This window comes from Mustela nivalis, assembly GCF_964662115.1.
Source record: "Mustela nivalis genome assembly, chromosome: 10".
In the NCBI taxonomy this organism is placed as follows: domain Eukaryota; kingdom Metazoa; phylum Chordata; class Mammalia; order Carnivora; family Mustelidae; genus Mustela; species Mustela nivalis.
Genome location: NC_139029.1, coordinates 95,367,993 through 95,390,356, shown reverse-complemented (window position 1 = coordinate 95,390,356; position 22,364 = coordinate 95,367,993). Strand labels below are relative to the sequence as shown.

At 37.7% G+C, this 22,364-nt stretch overlaps 1 protein-coding gene across 4 annotated transcripts in view; it reads right to left on the bottom strand.

Annotated features, from left to right (window-relative positions):
• The window catches only part of GPR89A (G protein-coupled receptor 89A), a 59,766-nt gene that overhangs the window by 698 nt on the left and 36,704 nt on the right, over positions 1 to 22,364 (bottom strand). Inside the window, exons 8-13 of one of the 4 annotated variants that reach the window (XM_082685137.1) lie at positions 21,085 to 21,194; positions 18,306 to 18,415; positions 17,108 to 17,200; positions 2,819 to 2,914; positions 1,068 to 1,157; positions 88 to 153 (exon numbers count right to left, since the gene is read on the bottom strand). In XM_082685137.1, the coding sequence (XP_082541263.1) occupies positions 88 to 153; positions 1,068 to 1,157; positions 2,819 to 2,914; positions 17,108 to 17,200; positions 18,306 to 18,415; positions 21,085 to 21,194 (565 nt within the window). The remainder of the gene's footprint in view (positions 1 to 87; positions 154 to 1,067; positions 1,158 to 2,818; positions 2,915 to 17,107; positions 17,201 to 18,305; positions 18,416 to 21,084; positions 21,195 to 22,364) is intronic. The other 3 variants (XM_082685138.1, XM_082685139.1, XM_082685140.1) reach the window with 3 other exon arrangements.

Below are 22,364 nucleotides of genomic sequence, written 5' to 3'. Positions count from 1 at the left end.
ACCAAAGGGAATTGTTGAAATACTGAGAAGTATCAACACTTCCGGGACTTTACAGTTGTGAGGATAAAACTGGGTCATCAAACTTACCATTATCTGTGCTAATAGCAGGACAATGACGTTGGAGGACTTACTGCTAGAGATGGCATAAAAGAACTGTCAAGAAAGGGAGAAGAACTTAGGCAGTGCTGCTAGATTCTTGGGTCAAGAACGTTAAGTAGCAACAGTTAATGAGAAGTGCCTCTTCCCCATAGCAATCCAGTACAGAAAACTGATATGATTAATGCTGTTAAGAAGAGAGACAGATTGAGAGCGAAGGATCCAGCTACGATGTCCCCAGAGGGAGGGTTGGTGGTTTTAAGAATTACATTACCACACGGAAGGATTCCAACTGCTATCAAAATTTTCAGAAACTATGTGATACATATGACTGTCAGATCACTATAGAATATTCAAACGGATATCTAGGCCACCCCAAGCCCTTGTAATTACTAGCCTCCTGAGCTCTTTCCAAAATTGTGCTAGATACCTGGAGAGCCCTTCTCTTCTCTAACCTCTTCACTCCTTTCAAACAACTCTTGGATCTTGGGCTTCCTTATACCTCTTCTCCAAGAGAAAATTTACCTTCTGCCTCCACAAAGCCTTTCTATGTTGATCAGAAAATAGTCAAACATTCTGTTTCTCCTACTTACATGTCCTCCTTATAAGTGGCTCTTAAAGTTACTCTAACATCAAACAACTATCTTGTTCATCCATTCCAAGTATCTCTGGAGCTCCTACCATGTGCCGATTTCTACTCCTAGATTCTGGTGCCACATCAGTGAACAAAACAGGCCGTGAACTCATTCTATGACCTTTGGTACATGTACTCTTCTGACTGCCATATGATATAAGTCCATCACCATTGGTTTATTGAGCAGTTTCACTTAAAAAAAATTTTATTGTACGTCTTTTAAATATTTGTGACTGTTTAAGTTCTCCGAAGGCAGAAATCTTAATCAGGTAAAATTTTCTCATGATGCCACATGAAATGTCGCAAATAATACCTTAAACTCAGTGCTACAACTTACCTTGGTAAGAGTGATCAGTAAACCTCTGATAGATGTGACGATGATTATTCCAACCAGAATGAAGGAAATGTGCTGAGACCAGAACTTCACCTGCCACCATAGAAGAAAGGAAAAGTACGAGTGAAATCTCTGTTGAGAGACATGTGAAGGCTATTCTTCTGATGCATTCTGATCTCTTATGTGACTGAGAGGGAACTTCATTAGGCCCTGCCTGATTTAAAAAAAGGAAGAATGCAGTGGATATCTTCATAAGCAGACTTAATCAAAACTTAGGACAGCAGCAAGCAAGTGCAGTGGTGATGAAAATAACACCAGTCAAAGAAACACAGATGGAACTAATGACACAGCTTCGATGTGTTAAGTAAAAAGCACTAAAACTGCACTAAAACACTTCGATGTGTTAAGTAAAAAGCATTAAAACTGCACAATTTTTTAACATCTGTGAATGTAGTCCCCCGATCACCCAAAACTTAAAGAAAATTTTCTTTTTATAATAGAAGAATATGTAAATAATCTCAGCTATTGGTCTAGGAAATAGTTGCCCTTCACTTGAATCACATGATATGACCTTTTTCTCCTCTTGGTTTGCTTCAAAGTAGGAAGGCAGCTTTGGGACCCTGTGCTTGATTTGGGTCTGAAATCTGAAAATTATCTGTGGGGGAACTGCTATTACTAATATCTAAAAGATGTTATTCAGAATTCTGAAGTGTGGCATATACAGATGGATTACAGATGAAATAGACACCACAGCAACTAGCCTCAGAAAGTGCTGATGAGGAAGAACACTTCTAATAATTGAGCCTAGTAAAAATTGTAAAAGAGGAAAAGAGAACCATATGTGGCAATAGTGAAGCCTATTTTATGGTGTAATTTATAAACTACTTGGAGGAGAGATACCATGCTCCCTCACATGAAAAAGTTTACACTATTGATCTAGCATCAAAAAATGGGTACTCTTGAGTTGTTCATCAAGGACTGGAGCTCAGTTTGCTCTAGTTTACTCTCATTTTATCTAACTACTCGGAGCATATCTAGCTGAGGCGAATGGCTGGGGGGAGCGTGTGGTGTGTCACTAGATTCATAGCATAGCTACATGGCCCTCAGAGGAACTAAGAGGATTCTGGTCTTACTATCACATCAAAGTGCTAATCAGCTGGAATCACTGGCCATTTATACATATATACACACATAGATTTAGAAAATATATTCTATAAATAAAGACATTAAACTTAAATTGGGACAAGAGTGTGTTTAACGATAGTGGTATTATAAAACAGGTAGAAAGAGGATTAAAACTGCACAGGTTTCAGTTGCCATCTTTAGCTCAAAGTCCACATTAATTAATTGGTAGTTTTTTTTTAATAGCAGACATAATTTCACTTCTAACATGAAACACTAATTGGTAGTTAATTTTCTACTAGAGGAATCAAAGGTGAGTTTTGGATTTGACGATGTCATGTATCACAGAGAGAAGTATCCAATATTTGGTGGGGAGAACCTGGGGAGGGGTAGTTGGCTACAGAAAAGCACAGGAGGACTACAGAAATAATCAGCATCTAAGATAATAATAAGTACCAGCCATCACTTATGGTTTTATGTCCTTCACAAATTTGCCATACGAGTATGTCAAAAAATAGGGAAGAGTGGGAAGAACAAAGGCAGAAGAAGAAAGGAATTAGAACCCTAACAATTGTAATTTATAGCAGATAAAATTGAAATGTCTCAAACCAGGATCTTGGTACAACTCTTACATCGAACTGGATCCCCAGATAATTCACAGTGATCTCGATGCCTCTTGTGACAGGATCAGTTTTCCCAACTCGGTCAAAAACGATATTAATCGTTGCCTGCAAAGACATGGACCTTTATATTAGAGCATCTCAGTAATCACTATTTCAAAAAGTGACACAAAATAATTAATCAATATAACATGTCTTACAGGTGGGTATTCCTAAAAAATGCAGTACTGGTCTCAATCTAAATCACATATAAGACATTTATTTTGGCTACTCAACAGACAAAAAAAGTTGTTATCTACCCTATCTTTCTTTTCTGTAAAGAATAAAAGGAAAAAAGGCTATGGCATAGACATCTTAATTTCACAGAAGTTAGAAAGGTAACATTCTGGTGGATAAAGTCTGAGTAAGAGAGTCAAGAATTCCAGGGTCATTCACTCTGATTATTTTCTGAATGTTCTAAGAGCAATCCCTATAGTGAAAAGAGAGAGCTAACAAACCAACAACAGATTACACAGAATTGTGAAAAATACCCAATTAATCCAAAAGAAGGCACAAAAAAGAAAAATGAAAAAAAGAACAGATGGGACAAATAAAAAACATGTAGCAACACAGTTGTTTTAAGTCCAACCATATTAATAATTGCATTAAATGTAAACAGTCTAAACCAGTAGCTGGCAGATTCTGGCACTGCAATGATAGTAGTCACAGATGATGTGCAGATTCATGAATGGGCCTGGCTGTGTTCAAATAAAACTTTATTTACAACGGCAGGTGTTGGCTGGATTTGGCCTATGAGCTGCAGATGGCTGAATCCTGTTCTCAACATGCCAATTAAATGGCAGAGACTGTAAGATCTGTAAGACTGGTTAAAGAAGTAGAACCGACTATATGTTGCTTACAAAAACCCCACTTTATTTATTTATTTTTTTTAAAGATTTTATTTATTTATTTGACAGAGAGAGATCACAGTAGGAGAGAGGAAGGGAAGAGATCACAGAGAGAGAGGAAGGGAAGCAGGCCCCTGCTGAGCAGAGAGCCCGATGTGGGACTCGATCCCAGGACCCCGAGATCATGACCCGAGCCGAAGGCAGCGGCTTAACCCACTGAGCCACCCAGGTGCCCACAAAAACCCCACTTTAAATATAAAGATACAAATAGGTTAAAAGTAAAAGAATGGAAAAAGACACATTATGCTAACGCTAACCAAGAGAAAACTGTAAGGTCTATGCTAATATAAAAGTAGATTACATAGTAAAAAATATTGCCAGGGATGAAAACGGTAATTTCAGAATGATAAAAGGATCATTTCAACAAGGAGTATACAATGACCCTAAAGAAGCAGGTACCAAATAATACTTTAAAATACATGAAGCAGGGGTGTCAGAAGATGGTGCAGTAGGAGGATCCTGACCTCATCTTGTCTCACAAGCACATTAAGGTAATAGCTACCTCTGTACAGCTCTGAAAATCACCTGAAAACCAGCAGAACAGACCTTCCGCAGTTAACTATTGAGAGGAAGCTACACTAAAAAGGGTAGGAGGAGCTGAGTCACACCTGGGAACCAAACTCCCCGTGAGACTAACCATAGAGAGGAGGGACACCACAAGCCCAGGGAAGCAGAGAGGATCAGACCCCGAGCAAGGTACCCTAGGCAGTGGGGTGATGAGTTCCCAGTAACATCTGGCTTTGAAAACCAGTGGGGATTAACTTTAGGAGCTTTTAAAATCAGCAGGGCTTAAGTCCAGGTACTTTTAAAATTAACAGGGCTTAATTCTGGGAGAGCTAGAGGGCAATCAAAAACCACCTGCTCTTAAAGAGCTAGAATAAATAACAGCCTGAGAGACAGCACAGAAACAGCAGTTTGAAAAGTGCTTGGGTATATAAAAGATATTCATTTACTAGTCTCACCATGTGCTGGAGGGCCAGGGAGTCTTCTCTTCAGGAGACTTCCAGAACAAAAGTGCTGGTGGGCACCATTTCTCTTCTCCTCTCCCAGCCTAGAGAGCCAGACACTTGTGGGAACTAGCACTAATACTCTTTACCTATCCTCCTAGTGCCCTGTCCCAATTTTCACCTGGGGACCTGCCTGCCTCAGCAGGTGGTCCTTCAAAACCACTCCTGCCCCACCACACCCTGTAAGCAGCCTCAGCAGGGACCCATACCACTCCAAAAGTGACTGCAGCCCTGGAGAGAGAGAGATAACTCTAAATATCAGTGTGTCCACAGTTACAAAAGCTGAGCCTCTCAGTTGGCTATGTAGGGACTAAACCTTGCCCAGTATGACAACAGCAGGCAAAGCAGGTCACTGTAGCCAATTAAGGCAAATGCAACTCAGCCGCAACAGTAGAGTGCATGTTGCCCACACAGAGACCCTCTTGGAGCACCTGGTTCTAGTGCTTGGGGGCACTGCACTACAGGGCACTATAGGACCTAGACACAAGGCCATTACTTTCAAGACCAGGAATCATAGCTGACCCCCTAATACAGAGAAACAAATAGAGAGCTAGACAGAATGAGGAGATAGAGGAAAATGGCCTAAATGAAAGAACAGGACAAAATCACAGCAAGAGATCTAATGAAATGGAGATAAGCAATACATTTGGATAAAGAATTCAAAGTAATGGACATAAAGATACTCAATGGACTTGAGAAAAAAATGGATGAATTTAATGAGAACTTCAATAACAATATAAAAACGAACCAGTCAAAGGTAAAGAATTCAGTAACTAAAATTGAAAAAAACACACTAGAGGCAATCAACAGTAGATTGGAGGATGCAGAATGGATCAGCAATTTGGAAGACAGAGTAATGAAAGCAATCACGCTGCACAGCAAAAAGAAAAAAGAAAAATAATAAAAGGGAACAGGTTAAGGGAACTCAGCAACACCATCAAGTGTTATAACATCCACACTATAGGCATCCCAGAAGAAGAAAAGAGAGAAGGGGGCAAAAAATTTGTATGAAGAAATACTAACTGAAAACTTCTCTGATCTGGAGAAGCAAACAGGTATCCAAATCCAGGAAGCACAGAGACCCCCTAAAAAGATTAACACAAAGAGGTCCATACCAAGATATGTAATAATTAAAATGGCAGAAAATAATGATAGAGAATTTTTTTAAAAGATTTTATTTATTTATTTGACAGAGAGAGATCACAAGTAGGTGGGGAGGCAGGCAGAGAGAGAGAGAGGAGAAAGCAGGCTCCCTGCTGAGCAGAGAGCCCGATGTGGGGCTCGATCCCAGGACCCTGAGATCATGACCTGAGCCGAAGGCAGAGGCTTAATCCACTGGGCCACCCAGGCGCTCCAATAATGATAGAGAATTTTAAAGATTTATTTTATTTTTGAGAGAGAACAAGAGCATGCACAAGCAGGGGGAGGGGTCAGGGAGAGGGAGTGAAACTCAAGCTGAGTTAGGGACCTCAATGTGGGGCTCAATTTCACAACCCTGAGATCACGACCTGAGCCAAAATCAAGAGTTGGATGCTTAGCTGACTAAGCTACCTGGGTGCCTCTAAAGCAAGAATTTTAAAAATAGCAAGAGAAAAAAAGTTACCATGAGGGAACCCTATAGTTATTAGTTGATTTTATACCATAGCTATTAGTTGGAAGTTATTAGTTGATTTTATATGAGAAACTTTGTAGGCCAGAAGAGGGTGGCAGAATATATTCAAAGTACTGAAAGGAAGACCTGCAAACCAAGAATACTCTACAAGGCAGTTATCATTCAGAATAAAAGAGAGACAAGGGGCGCCTGAGTGGCTCCGTGGGTTAAGCCTCTGCCTTTGGCTCAGGTCATGATCTTGGGGTCCTGGGATCGAGCACCACATTGGGCTGTCTGCTCAGTGGGGAGCCTGCTTCCCCCCCCCCTGCCTGTCTGACTACTTTAAAAAAAAGAAAAAAAAGAGAGACAAGGGACGCCTGGGTGGCTCAGTTGGTTAAGCAGCTGCCTTTGGCTCAGGTCATGATCCCAGCGTCCTGGGATCGAGTTCCACATTGGGCTCCTTGCTCGGCGGGTAGCCTGCTTCTCCCTCTGCCTCTGCCTGCCATTCTGTCTGCCTGTGCTCGCTCTCTCCCCGCCTCTCTCTCTGATAAATAAATAAAAATCTTAAAAAAAAAAAAAAAAAAAAAAAAGACAGACAAAAAGTTTCCCAGACAAAAGTTCAAGGATTTAATCACCACTAAACCAGCCCTATAAGAAATGTAGGGGCGCCTGGGTGGCTCAGAGGGTTAGGCCTCTGTCTTGGGCTCAGGTCATGGACTCAGCATCCTGGGATCAAGCCCCACAATGGTCTCTCTGCTTGGCAGGGAGCCTGCCCCCCCCCTCTCTGCCTACTTGTGATCTCTCTCTCTTTGTTAAATAAATAAATAAAATGTTTTTTTAAAAAAAGAAAGAAATGTAAAAGGAAATTATTAGAGTGGGAAAAAAAGGCCATAATTATAAGAAAGTTATGAAAGGAAAAAATTTCATAGGTAAAAGTAAACATATAATACATGTAGTAGATTAATCACTTATAAACCCAGTCTGGAGCAAAAGTAGTAAAATCGTTTATTTCTACAAAAGCCAGTCAAGAAATATGCAAAATAAAAAGTAAAATATGACATCATATACATAAAATGGGGAGGGGGAGTAAAAATGTAGTACTTTTAGAATGTTTTTGAATTTCAGCTTGAACTTAAGTTTAACCATCAACCTCTGCTATATACCTAAGATATAATAATATAAGCCTAATGGCAACCACAAATCAGAAACTTGTAATAGCTACACAAAAAAGAGAAAGGAATGCAAACATAACACTACCATAAGGGGAGAGAGCAGAAGGAACAGAAAAGAACCACAAAAACAACCAAAAAACAATTTACAAGATGGCAATAAATACATAACTCTCAATAATTACTTTAAATGTAAATCATCTAAATGTACCAATTGAGAAAGACAAAGGGTGACTGAATGGATAAAAAACAAGCCCCATCTATATGCTTCTTTAAGAGACTAACTGCAGACCTAAAGATACATAGAGACTGAATATGAAGGGCTGGAAAAAATACATGTGAAAGGCAGGAAAAAAGCTGGGATAGCAATACTTAGTATCAGATAAAGTAGATTTTAAAACAAAGACTGTAGCAAGGGACAAAGGAGGGCGCTACATAATGATAAAGGGATCAGTCTAACAGGAGGATATAACAACTGTAAATATCTATGCCCCCAACATAGGAGCACCTAAATACATAAAGCAATAATTAACAAACAAAGGGAGAAGTTGACAATAATACAGTAATAACAGGTAACTGTAACATTCCACTTGCAACAGTGTAGATCATTCAGACAGAAATCAGTAAGGAACCAGTGGCTTGAACAACACATTAGAACAGATGTACTTAACAGATACACACTGAACATTCCATCAAAAAACCACTGCATACACATTCTTTTCAAGTCCATGTTAAACATTCCCCAGAAGAGATCACAGCTTAGGCCACGAAACAAGTCTCAATAAATTTAGTAAGACTGAATTCACATCATGCATCTTTTCTAATCACAATGGTAGGACACTAAAAACCAATCACAAGAAAAAAATCTAAAAAGAATACCAATACATGGAAGCTAAATAACATGCTACTAAACAATGAATGGGTCAATCAAGAAATCAAGGAGGAAATAAAAAAATACATGGATTCAAATGAAAATGAAAATATAATGGTTTAAAGTCTTTGAGAAGCAGTAAAAGCCATTCTAAGAGGGAATTCTTTTTTTTTTTTTTTAAGATTTTATTTATTTGACAGAGATCACAAGTAGGCAGAGAAGCAGGCAGAGAGAGAGGAGGAAGCAGGCTCTCCGTTGAGCAGAGCCCAATGCGGGGCTCGATCCCAGGAACCTGAGATTATGACCAAAGCCGAAGGCAGAAGCTTTAACTCACTGAGCCACCCGGGAGCCCCTAAGAGGGAATTCCATAGCAACAAAGGCCTAATTCAATAAACAAGAAAAATCTCAAGTAAACAACCTAACCATACACCTAGAAAAGCTAGAGAAAGACCAAAGCCCAAAGCTAGTAGAGGGAAAGAAGTAGTAAAATTACAGCAGAAATAAATGCAAGAGAGAAAAAAGGATCAATGAAACTAGAACCTGTTTCTCTGAAAAGATCAACAAAATTTGTAAATCTGTAGCCAGACTCATTAAGAAAAAGACGCAAATAAAATCAGAAGTAAAGGAGAAGTAACAACTGACACCATAGAAATACAAAGGATTATAAGAGACTGTTATGAAAAATTGTATGTCAACAAACTGGACAACCTAAGAGAAACAGATTCTTAGAAACATAATCTTCTAAAACTGAATAAGGAAGAAATAGAAAATCTGAACACAGCAATTAGCAGTAATGAAATGGAATCAGTAATAAAAAAAACTTTCCAAAACAGAAGTCCAGGATCAGATGACTTCACAGGTAAATTCTACCAAATATTTAACAAAGAGTTAATACCAAAGAGGTGAAAGACCTACACTCTTGAAAACTGTAGAACACTGATGAAAGAAACTGAAGCTGAATCGAACAAATGGAAAGACATTCCATGCTTGTACATAAACTAATGTAACATTGTGTATCAGGTCTACCAAAATAAAGAAAAAGGAGTTAACATCTACTCTTCTCAAATGATTAAAAAAATTTTTACTGAGTTATTTTGAAGAGAGGGAGTGGGGAGGAAGGGACAGGAGGAGGGAAAGAATCTCAAGCAGAACTCCACACTGAGCACTGAGCCTGATGCGGGGGTCGATCTCATGACCCATGGGATCATGACCTGAGCCAAAACCAAGTCGACTGCTCAACCAACTGAGCCACCCAGGCACCCCCTCCCTAAATAATTAAAAAAAAAAAAAAAATAGAAGAGGAAAGAAACTTCCAAATTCTCTCTATAAGGCCACCATTTCCCTGATACCAAAACTGGACAGACACTACCAAAAAAGAAAACTTTAAGCCAATATTTCTGAGGTACATGGATGCAAAATTCCTTAAGAAAATTATCAAACTGAAAAAAAAAATTTAGCTAACTGAATTCAATAATACATTTAAAAAACTGTTCACCACAATCAAGTAGAATTTATTCCAGGAATACAGGGTAATTCAATATTCTCAAATCAAACACGATAAACCACATCAACAAAATAAAGTATAAAAACCATATGGTCATCTCAATAGATGCAGAAAAAGCATTTGACAAAATACAACATCCATTCATGATAAAGTGGATTTAGAGGGAACAAAGTGGGTTTAACAAAACACGTGTCAGCATAATAAAGGCCATATATGAAAAATGTTCACTGGTGAAAATAGGCATCAAACTCATTTGTGAAAAACTGAGAGCTCTTCCTCTAAGATCAGGAAGAAGACACGGACATTCACTCTTACCACTTTTATTCAATATAATACTGAAAGTCCTAGTTGTAGCAGTCAGACAAGGAAAAAAAAACGGCATTCAGAATGACAAGGATGTTAAACTTGCTATTTGCAGATAACATGATCATATAGAAAAACCTAGAAACTCCACCAAAAACTATTAGAACTGATAAATGAATTCAGTAAAGTTGTAGGATACAAAATTAATATACAGAAATCAGTTGCATTTCTACAACAACCAAAAAGATTATCTAAGAACAAACTTACCCTAGGATGTGAAAGACCGATTACCCTAAAAACTATAAAATACTAGGGTGCCTGGGTGGCTCAGTGGGTTAAAGCCTCTGCCTTCAGCTCAGGTCATGATCCCAGGGTCCTGGGATCGAGCCCCCCATCGGGCTCTCTGCTCACCAGGGAGCCTGCTTCCTCCTCTCTCTTTGCCTGCTTCTCTGCCTACTTGTGATCTCTGTCTGTCAAATAAATAAATAAATAAAATCTTTAAAAAAAACCTATAAAATACTGATGAGAGAAATTGAAGGCAACATGAACAAATGGAAAGTTACTCTGTTCTCATGGACTAGAAGAATTAATATTGTTAAAAATGTCCATACCACCCAAAGCAATCTACAGATTCCATACAATTCCTACCTAATTACCAATAGCATTTTTCACAGAACTAGAATGAATAACCCTAAAATTTGTATGGAGCCACAAAAGACCCCAAAGAGCCAAAACAATCTTGAAAAAGAACAAAGCTAGAAGTCTCATAGTCCTGGAGTTCAAGATATACTTTAAAGGTGTAGTAACCAAAACAGTGTGGGACTGGCACAAAAGCAGACATATAGATCAATGGAACAGAACAGAAAAATACATGATCGGGTAATCCCACTACTGGGTATTTACTAAAAGAATATGAAAACCCTAATTTGAAAAGCTATATGCACCCGTATGTTTACAATAGCTGAGATATAGAGGCAACCCAAGGGTCTACTGATAGTTGAATGCATAAAAAGATGTGGTGCATATATGCAATGGAACATTACTCAGCCATAAAAAAGAATGTGAGCTTTGCCATTTTAACAGTCTTAAAGGGTACTATGCTAAGTGAAATAAGTCAGACAGGGAAAGACAACACATGATTTCACTTATAAACAGGATCTTAAAAACGAAACAAATGAACAAAGAAACAAGCAAACAGACTCTTAAATACAGAGAACAAACTGGTCAGAGGGGAAGTGAGTAAAGGGATGAGTGCAATGGATAAAGAGGATTAAGAGGCACAAACTTGGGCGCCTGGGTGGCTCAGTTGGTTAAGCCGCTGCCTTCGGCTCAGGTCATGATCTCAGGGTCCTGGGATCGAGTCCTGCATCGGGCTCTCTGCTCAGCAGGGAGCCTGTTTCCTCCTCTCTTTCTCTCTGCCTGCCTCTCTGCCTACTTGTGATCTCTCTCTGTCAAATAAATAAATAAAATCTTAAAAAAAAAAAAAAAGAGGCACAAACTTTCAGTCATGGAGATGAAATGTATAGTGCAGAGAAGAGTCAATATTAAAATAACACTGTATGGTGACAGATGGTGACTACACTCATAGTGAGCCCTCTGTAATGTATAGAATTGTTGAATCACTATGCTGTACACCTGAAATTAACATTGTATATTAATTATAGTTGGGTAAAAAAAATATACAAAGCAAAAACTGACAGAATTAAAAAGACAAATCCACAACAATGGTTTGAAATTTCATCACTGATGAAACAACTGATAAATCAGAAAACTAAAAGGATATAGAAAACTTTAACAATACTATCAACTAATTTGACCTAATTGACATTTATACAACATTCCAGCCAACAGGAGCAGAAAACAAGTTTCAAGAAATTTGAAGAAATTTATATCATACTAAGTCTGTTCTCAGATCACATGGAATTAAATTAGAAATCAATTACAGAGGGAAATTAAGAAGATCCCCAAATATTTAATAACAGACTTCTAAATAATGCATGAGTCAAAGAAGAAAAATTAGAATTATTTTGAACTGAATGAAATAAAAATACAACATATCAGAAATGTTATATTTTGTGAGATGCTTAGCAAGAAATCTATAGCACGAAAACAACTATATTTAAAGTTTTGAATCAATGATCTTAGCTTGTACTTTACAAAATTAGAAAAAGACCCCAAATAAGCAGAAGACAAATTATAAAGATCAGAGCAGAAATTGATAAAGTAGAACACAGAGAAACAATATAGAAAATCAATTAATCCAAAAGCTGGTTCTTTGAAGCGTTCAATAAAATTGATAAACCTTGATCCAGACTGATTAGAAAAAAAAGACAAGACACAAATTACCGATATCAAGAATGAGATACCACTTCAGCCACCACGATGACTCTAATAAAAAGATAAGTAAGTGCTGGTGAGGCTGTGGAGAAATGACAACTGTTACACTGCCAGTGGGAATGTAAACAGGTGCAGCTGCTTGGGAAAAGAGTCTGGCAGACTGGCAGTTTATCAAAAGGTTAAACAAACTGGTAGCATATGACCCAGAAATTTTGCTTTCACAGGCATGTACCTAAGGGAAATGAAAACATATATCCACATACAAATTTATCAAAAAATGCTCAAAACAGCATTATTTATAATGGCCAAAAAGTGGAAACCACCCAAATGCTTCTCAACTGATGGGTGGATAAATAAAATGTGGTATATCTATATAATGGAAAGAATGTTATTCACCTATAGAAAGGAATAAAGTGTTGTTAGAGGCTATAATATAGATGAACCTTAAAAACATTTACTAAGAAGCCAATCACAAAAGACCACATGTTGTGTGACTCAATGTACATGAAGTGTCCAGAATAGAAAATCTATAGAGACATAAAATAGATTAGTGCCTGCCTAAGGCTAGAGAAGAAATAAGGAATAACTGCTAATGAGTATGGAATTTCTTTTGGGGTGACTGCATTATTTGTGTGCACAACTTTGTGAATATATTAAAAACCACCAAACTATACATAAAATGGGTTAATTATTTTGTATGTGACTATCTCAATAAAGGTGTTATACAAAAGAAGAGGGGTGATATCACTACAGATTTTATAGATATTGAAAGGATACTAAGGGAATATTAAGAGCAATTTTATGCAAATAAATCTGACTTCAATAAAAACGGACAAATTCCTTGAAAAACAGAAACTACAAAAGCTCACTCAAGAAATATATAACCCGAATAAACCTTATAGTCTATTAAAGAAACTAAATCCGTAATTAAACGATTTTCCTGCAAAGAAGACTCTAGGTCTAGATGCCTTCACTGGTGAATTCCACCAAATGTTTAAGAAAGAAATTATAATAATTCCACAGAAACTCTTTCACTAATTGGAAGAGGAAGGAATCCTTCTCAACCTCTAAGGTTAGCATCATTCTGACACCAAAGCCAGAGACATTACAAAAAAACTATACTCTGATATTTCTCATTAACACTGATGCAAAAATTCTTAAGAAAATATTACTAAGTTAAATCCAACAACATACACCATGGCCAAGTAAGGTTTATTATAGGAATTCAAGGCTAGTTTAATATTAAAAAATTAACCAATGTAACTCACTATACCAGCTGAATAAAAAGGAAAAGTCATGTGCTTCTCTCAAAAGATGCAGAAATAGCATTTGACAAAAATCAAACACACTTTCATGATTAAAAACACTCAATAAACTATGAGTAGGAGTAACTTCCTCAACCTGCTAAATGGAAGTCCAGGAAAAGCCAACTGCTTTAATACCATATTTAACAAGATCAGGATGACTGCTCTTACCACTTCTGTTTAATTTTGTACAGGAGGTTTTGGTCAGTGCAATAAGGCTAAAGGAGGAGAAGAAAGAAGAAAGATGGGATAGGACAGAAAAGGAAGGGAAAGAGGGGAAGAAATAAAATGCATCCAGATAGGAAACAAGGAAGCAAAACCCTTCATTTGCAGAGATCTGATTGTCTACGTAGAAAAAATCCTATGAAATCTATGAAAAGCTTTTAGAATAAGGGGATTTAGCAAGGTTGTGGAATAGAAGAATCAACTGTGTATCTATATACTAGTAACATTCAGGATCTGAAATTATAAAAACAGTCCTATTTATAATAGCATCAAAAATATCAAATACTTGAGATAAATCTAATGAAAGATATAAAAGACCTGTACACTAAAACCTAAATATTGTTGAGTGAAACTAAAGAAGATTTACATAAATGAAGAGTTACACTGTGATCATCAAATGCAACACTCAGTATTAAGATGTCACTTATCTTCAAACTGATCTGAAGACTCGACATTCTAATACGTATTTTAGCAAGTATTTTGTATTCAGCAGCATTAAAAAAGCAGCTTCTAAAAATTCATATGGAAAAGCAAAGGGCACAGAATGGCCAAAACAAGTTTAAATAAGAAGAAAGAGTACTTAAATGATTTGATTTCAAGCCTTATTTCGGGGTGCCTGGGTGGCTCAGTGGGTTAAAGCCTCTGTCTTCGGCTCAGGTCATGATCCCAGGGTCCTGGGATGGAGCCCCGCATCCAGCTCTCTGCTTGGCAGGGAGCCTGCTTCCCCCTCTCTCCCTGCCTGCCTCTCTGCCTACTTGTAATCTCTGTCTGTCAAATAAATAAATAAAATATTAAAAAAAAAAGACTTATTTCAAGACAGAGTGGTATTGGCATAAATAAAGGCAGACATACATAACGGTAGGAAAGAACAGAGTACAGACACAGACCCACCCATATGCGGGCAATTAGGTTTTGACTAAATTGCAAAGACAACTGAATGAGAAAGGATAATCTTTTCAGCAAATGGTGCCAGAACAAGTGGATATCTATATGAAAAAAATGAACTCGGATCCACATTCCAACACTGTCTGAGAAAATTAACTACAGATGGATCATACGCCGAAATGTAAAAATCTCAAACTATAAAATTTATAGAGTAAAAGATGAAAAAATCTTGGCAACCTTGGGTTAGCCAAGATTGCTTAGGTACAACACCAAAAGCATAACCCATAATAGAAAACAAAAGACAAATTGGACTTCATCAAAATGAAAAACATCAATTCTTTCAAAGACACTGTGCAGAGAATGATAAGCTAAGGTAGTGACTGGGAGAGAATATTTGAAAATCACAAAGGATTTCCAGAATATAGTGAAAACCTTGCAAAACCCAATAAAAAATCCTAATTTAAAAACTGGGCAACAAATCTGAATAGCTCTATCTTCCTCCTCCCTCCAAAATATACAGGTGGCAAATCAGGACATGAAAAGTTGTTTAGCACCATTAGGCATTAGGGAAATGCAAATTAAGCAATCTGTATCAGCTCATATCTACTAGAATGTCTAAAATTTAAAATACTGACTACAAAATGTGAGCAAGGATGTGGAGTAAATAAAACTCTCAAACTATGCAGGTGGGGATGTAAAATGGTACAACCTCCTTTGGAAAAGTTTGTCCATTTCTTCAAAGGTTTAACATCCATCTGCCATGTGACCTAGCCATGCTATACTGAAGTGTTTTCTCCTAAGAGGAAAGACAGCACATGTCCACATAGAAACCTGTACACAAATGTTCATAGCAGCTTTACTTGTAATATCCCCGAACTAGAAACAAATACCCAACAGCAGGTGAAAAGATAAACAAAATGTGGTATAATCATACAACAGAATACTACTTAGCCATGAGAAGGAATAAACTACTGATCGCATGATAACATGAATGAAACATGAGATAATTCTGCTAAGTAGAAGTTGTCAGAAAAAGGGTATCTACTCTAAGATTTCATTTATATAAAGTTCTAGAAAATATAAACTAATGTTATAATGAAAGCAGATTGGTGGTTGACTGGGGATGAATGCAATACGTATTTCATTATAAGGGGACACAGGAAACTTTTTGGAAGTGATGGATGGATATGGTCACTACCTTAATGGTGGTGACAGTTGTTGCAACAGGTGTACACATCTGTCAAAACTTACCCAACTATACCCTTAAAATATATGCAGTTTATTAAACATCAATTAAACTTCAATAATGCTGTTAAAAAAGGATATACTCCCCTAAAGTCTATAACTCAGGAAAAACTTTTTAGTAGCTTAGCTAACTGAACATACTATCTTCATTTATCTTCTCCCACTGTATGAATTAAGATTAAAAATTGTTCTCTGAATAGATATTGACATAAATTTATTATAATATTAGATCTATTAAAATCCAGAATCTTTCATTCATCTATAGAGGCCAAAATTAACAAGCTGATAAAGCTCCTCTTTATGCAAACACAGTCCCAGGAGAGTCGCAGAACCAGAAAGTCCAATTAGTCTTTTCTGTAACCACACTGAAACCCATGAATATCTACAGATGAGTCATAAGAAGAATGTACATAAAATGAACATAAAGAATAGAGCATTAAGAGAGAGCCACAAAAGAATGAGAGCCATAAGCACCTAAAATGAATTTATTTCCAGAAATATAAATGTTTTACTTGTAGAACTTACTTTAGATTGTACTTTTTAAGGTGTATATAGATTACTAAAAAGGAGAGGTAATTTCTGTTCTGAGCTGAAGGTAGGGATTGTGTCACATAGATATACTCAAGGGTAATATGGAAAACAGAGTGTAAAATAAGAAACTTTTGTATTTCCTTCATATAGTTTATAAACTATATCTGATTAATGATTTCTGAATGAAGAAAAATGCAATGTCTAGGTGACCTAAAAAAGAGAGGGAAAGGAAGGAGTCAGGCTCAAGGATGTGAAAGACAGCATTCTGTGTGACTCGATTGGATTTGGAATTTAGTTTAGTGCCTCAGTCAAACCCACTTTTCTCTCTGCCATTAGCAGGGAAAATAACCTCAACCCTGACAACTAAAACTAATATACTTACCATGAAAATTTTCCAAACACAGTAAATAGAGAAAAAGTAACCCAAAAAATTAAAGTATTTCCCCTTGAAAGTTTTGGAATATTCTATTCTCTCCTGAGGGAAAACAAACAACAAAACACTGTTAGTCTCAGCAAAATGTAAACTTATACTCAACCAAAACATTCCTGCTTCTATGAAATTACTGTTTTGCTAGAGTGAAAACCCCATATATTACATTAATCTTAAAATAATACTAGTAGGCAACATTTATTGAATGCTTACTTTAAGCCTGAAGTTGGGAAAAACACCTTACATACATTATCTACTTTAATTTTTATAGCAACTGTTATATGTTCTATTATCTTAATTGTACACATGACAAAACTAAGGCTTACAGGGGTTGGATATCTGCCCAAGGTCACACAGCTAGTAAGTAGAGCAATTTATGCTCAGGTCTGTCTTCAAAGCCTATGTTAATCTCTACCCTATATAGCTATTCCTATGAAGGGATCCTTGAAAAGGATAAAAATGGTCTGAATGAACTTAACTAATAGGTTTTGCATATTTAAGTTATATTGCATTTTAGATAAAAATAGGAAAACTACTTCTTATAGTTAGGTCACTTCTTGATCTGGATCCCTTCCTTTTTCTTTCTTTCTTTCTTTTTTTTTTTTTTTTTCAGAGAGAGAAAAAAACCTGGCTGGTGGGGGGCACAGGGGCAGAGGGAGAGAGAGAATCTTAAGCAGGCTCTACACCCAGTGCAGAGCCTGATGCAGAGCTGAATCTCAAGACACTGAGATCATGACCTGAGCCAAAATCATGAGTTGGACATTCAACTAACTGAGCCACCCAGGTGCCCCTTAATCTGGATCTTTTAAAACATGGCTAGCTCACGGCACTGCTCTTAAAATATCACTAATTTATAAGAAATAAAACGCAATCAGAGGAGCTACCATCTTGACCCTGAATCAGTAGGAAGTGGTGTGTGCCACTTTCGAAGTTGAAAAACCTCTCAATTATCCTACTAATTTCTATTATTGAGTGTTCCAGTACGAATTTTGCTGGGGGTTGGAGCAATGTCATAAAGGATGCAGACTCCTAAAGCTTCATGGCTGATACTGGAGCGATAAGGTCACTTTCACACTGCTTGGCCATAGAGGACACTAAAAAGCTATTTAGTCTTGTTCTTTCGTCTGGTAGAAACTGGTAAAAATCACACTTTTGTTTCCTTGCCTTGTACCTTGGTAGCATATAGATCAGCTGTTTCCAGAAAAAGCTGCCTGCTTAGTTCTTCCAAAGCATCCACTTCCTGTTGAATAAGAGTAAGATCTGGCACAAAATGGGCATCAAGGCTTAAAACACATAGAAGTTTCAAGAAATAGTAATGAAGAAAGCATATGCTTTTGGTTTTTCCTATAGTAGATCTTAGGAACTGCCTATATATTCCTGCTTCATGGACAACAGTACTCCTTTAGAGCAATTTCCCCAACCTCCAACACAGGTGTGTAAAAGCTTCTCCATTATCAAACAACTACCACTTAGTTTCTCACCAGTTCAAGTGGCTCAGACAGATGGCTTTGCTCATTGTTGCTTTTCTTTGATCAGTTAAAGTCAAATATAATTTTGAAATCTCAAATAGTTATACAGTAAAACACCTATAATACAATATAATTTTCCCCTAAATTATCTAATAAATGTAATATTAGGAAAGGGAACTAATACTACTGAGTTCCAATACAGGCTGGGATTTATAAATATGACTTTTTGGTTCTTTTTTTTTTTAATATTTTATTTATTTATTTGACAGAGAGAGATCACAAGTAGGCAGAGAGGCAGGTAGAGAGAGAAAGAGGAGGAAGCAGGCTCCCTGCTGAGCAGAGAGCCCGATGCGGGACTCGATTCCAGGACCCTGAGATCATGACCTGAGCCGAAGGCAGCGGCTCAACCCACTGAGCCACCTAGGCGCCCGACTTTTTGGTTCTTTATAGACATTATCTTCTATTGTACTCCTAACAGTCTCATGAAATAGGTATTATTACCCATTTTGCAGATAAGGAAAGCAAAGCTCAGAGAGTCAAGTAACTTGCTCAAAGTCATGCAGCTAACAGGTGTGGATGCAAAGTCAGATCTGCTCTCCTCCAAGGCCTGTTCTTTCCATTACACTATGCTACTTTCCAAGAACTTACTGAGGTCCTACTAGTTTCTCCATTTAGGAGACAGGGCCTCAGAGAAGTGAAATAATCCTGATACTTTTGCTGACTTGACTTATTGTCATAAAGACAGTTTAAACCTAAACTTTGGCTTTTATGGACTTTTAAGTAATAAAAATAGTGAAGACAGCCCACTACAGGCATATCTCATTCTGTTGTACTCTGTAGATTTTTTTTTTTAAAAACAAATTGGAGGTTGTGGCAATCCTGCGTTGGGCAAATCTACTGGTGCCATTTATGTCTCTGTGTCACATTTTGGTAATTCTCACCTTATTTCAAACTTTTTCATCATCATTACTATTATTATTATTATTATTATTATTATTATATTTTTTAATGGGGATTTGTGATCAGTAATTACCACTCACTGGAAGTTCAGATGATGGTTAGCCTTCTTTATACACTTTTTAAAAAAGAATGCTCTTACACACTCAATAGGATACAGTATAAATATAAGTTCTATATGTACTGGGAACCCAAAGTATCCATCTGACTCCCTTCAATGTGATAGCCACTTTTTGTGATGTTCTGGAACCAAAACTGTAACATCTCTGGGGTATGCCTGTAGTACTCAAATTACTGAGTATCCTTCTGCTCCTTCCTCAATAAGGAAGGCTGCTATTCTCATGGTTCAGGCAGTCAAACAAAAGGGTTTAACTAGTTCCATGTCTGCCTCTCCCATGATTAGACAGCTTCTTGAGAAAAGAGAGTACACTCTGTTCATCATTTTATCTCTTAGGACTCTGCCTGGAAATGGGAGATGTGAAATAAATGTTTCTAGATTAAATGAATTCAATGTAATCCTTTCTTTCCTCTCTCATGGTCATGTCACCCTGCCTTTCTTTGCTCTAAATCTTACCTACATTTGACACCAGAAAGATGTGCCACAATTTATAGCAAGAACCGACTACATCCTTTTCCTAGAGTTGAAGCAAAAGGGAATTTGTACTTCCACAGGCAGAGGAAGGAAGCAAGAATATGCTATCTCCCTCCAGGTGTCCCAAGTTTTAACTTAATAGCTTGGCAGCCACAAAGAGATTTTGTTTCTCAGTTTGGGTGTCAGTTGAACACTGCAACCAGCTGGGACAAGAACAATCTTTAACCCAATCTCCCTAATTCTTTAAACCTAAAGTCACTGAAGATACAGCGCTGCTTAAAATTTAAGAAATACTTACTGCGCTGCGGGGCACCTGGGTGGCTCAGTGGGTTAAGCCTCTGCCTTCGGCTCAGGTCATGATCTTACGGTCCTGGGATTGAGCCCTGCTCAGCGGGGAGCCTGCTTCCCATTCTTTCTCTGCCTGCTGCCCTGCCTACTTCTGATCTCAAATAAATAAGATCTTAAAAAAAAAAAAAAAAAAAAAAGAAAGAAATACTGACTGCTTTAGAAATAGGCCCTTACCGTCCCATACATATACAAGCCATCCATTTTAGGGAGCCACTGTGTTTTAAGCTGCTTGTTCAGACTTGGGAAATAGAAGAGCGTAGTGGAAAGAACCAAGAGGAGGTCCTGTCTTTGCCACAAACCACAGTGTAAGTTAACCTCTCTGGGTCTATTTTCTCATCTGTAAAATGGAAAGAGTGACTTTTAGGACTTCAGCTCAAAGACAATGGTTTTATGATCTTTTAGAGGTGTAGGAAAGATGACTCCGTATTTCCTAAGCCTAGCCCTGGCCAGCTGGACTCTGATGTAGTCAAGTACCATAAGAGAGACCATCCCAATACTACTTTTTTCTTCTGGCCTTTGGTTCAGAGTTGAGAAAAAGAATCAAACAGAGTGATAAAGGATACTTTCACTTCCTGGTGCTGAAGTGGTAACACTTTTTATCATTCCCCAGAATCCTGATGGTTTGTTATGCACCTCCCCCTTCTGGAACATAGTTCTCCGTGTCATTGCCATCCTGAAATGAAAGAAAAGATAAAACCTCAGCAAGGGAGCTTGGAGCCTCATGGTGTGTTCTCATCTACCTTCTAGTCTCATAAGTGCCCCTTTCCTTTGCTGAGCTGTTCAGGAAAGAATGCAAACTCTGGAGTCTCGCTTTTCTACTGTTTACAACTGAAGGGCAACTATACACTCCCAAGAAGCAATGTGGCCTAGGCAAAGGAGCACAGAATTTGGAGAAGACAGTAAATGTGGAGACTGGCTCTAACTGAGAAGCTGTGAGACTTTAGGGTTTCTATTTATTCATCTCCAGTAGGTGTGAGATTACTGAAATCATATATAAGAGTTCTTGTTATCAACTACAAGGAACTACACATATATTAATAATTATTACTGTTATCATTTAAGGACAAAATAGTCAACACACCTAAAGGACCAGATTCAGGATAGGAACTAAAAAAGTTTATCCTTCCTTTTCAAAAGCAGACCAAAGAAAAACAACAAAAAACCCCAGTAAGATACACTCTTCTAAAACATCATTCTCTAACTCTAACCCCCCCCACCACAACTATTGAATAAGTCAACAAGAAACTTACTACTATTCCTTCCTCTTGTCCTCTCAGTTCTATGGAGAACTCACCGCCTCAGCAGCAGATGCTGGCATGTTCCAGCCTACCACAATGGTGTTTTAGAACAGGGTCCTTGCAAGCAAAAGGAAGATCACTTGTACATAACGGTTACTTGAAGGGTATAACGGGCTAAGTCCTTCCAGTTTAAAATAAACCAGGTTAGGTGTAACAGAGATAGAGTAGTAGGACTAAAGAAAAGTTGAAAAGAAGATGGAGATTTTTGGGTGACAAGAGACAGAAGTGGTAAGGAGGACAAACGGCATTAATATTTACAGTTGGAACCAATACAAAATGGTACCAGTGGTACCAAACAGTATTTCCATGGACTAATTCTATTTTTTTTTTTAAGATTTTATTTATTTATTTGACAGAGATCACAAGTAGGCAGAGAGGCAGGTAGATAGAGGGGGAAGCAGACTCCCTGCTGAGCAAAGAGCCCGATGCGGGGCTCGATTCCAGGACCCTGAGACCATGACCTGAGCCGAAGGCAGAGGCTTAAACCACTGGGCCACCCAGGTGCCCCTCTATGGACTAATTCTTTAAGCTACTGGTTAAAACAA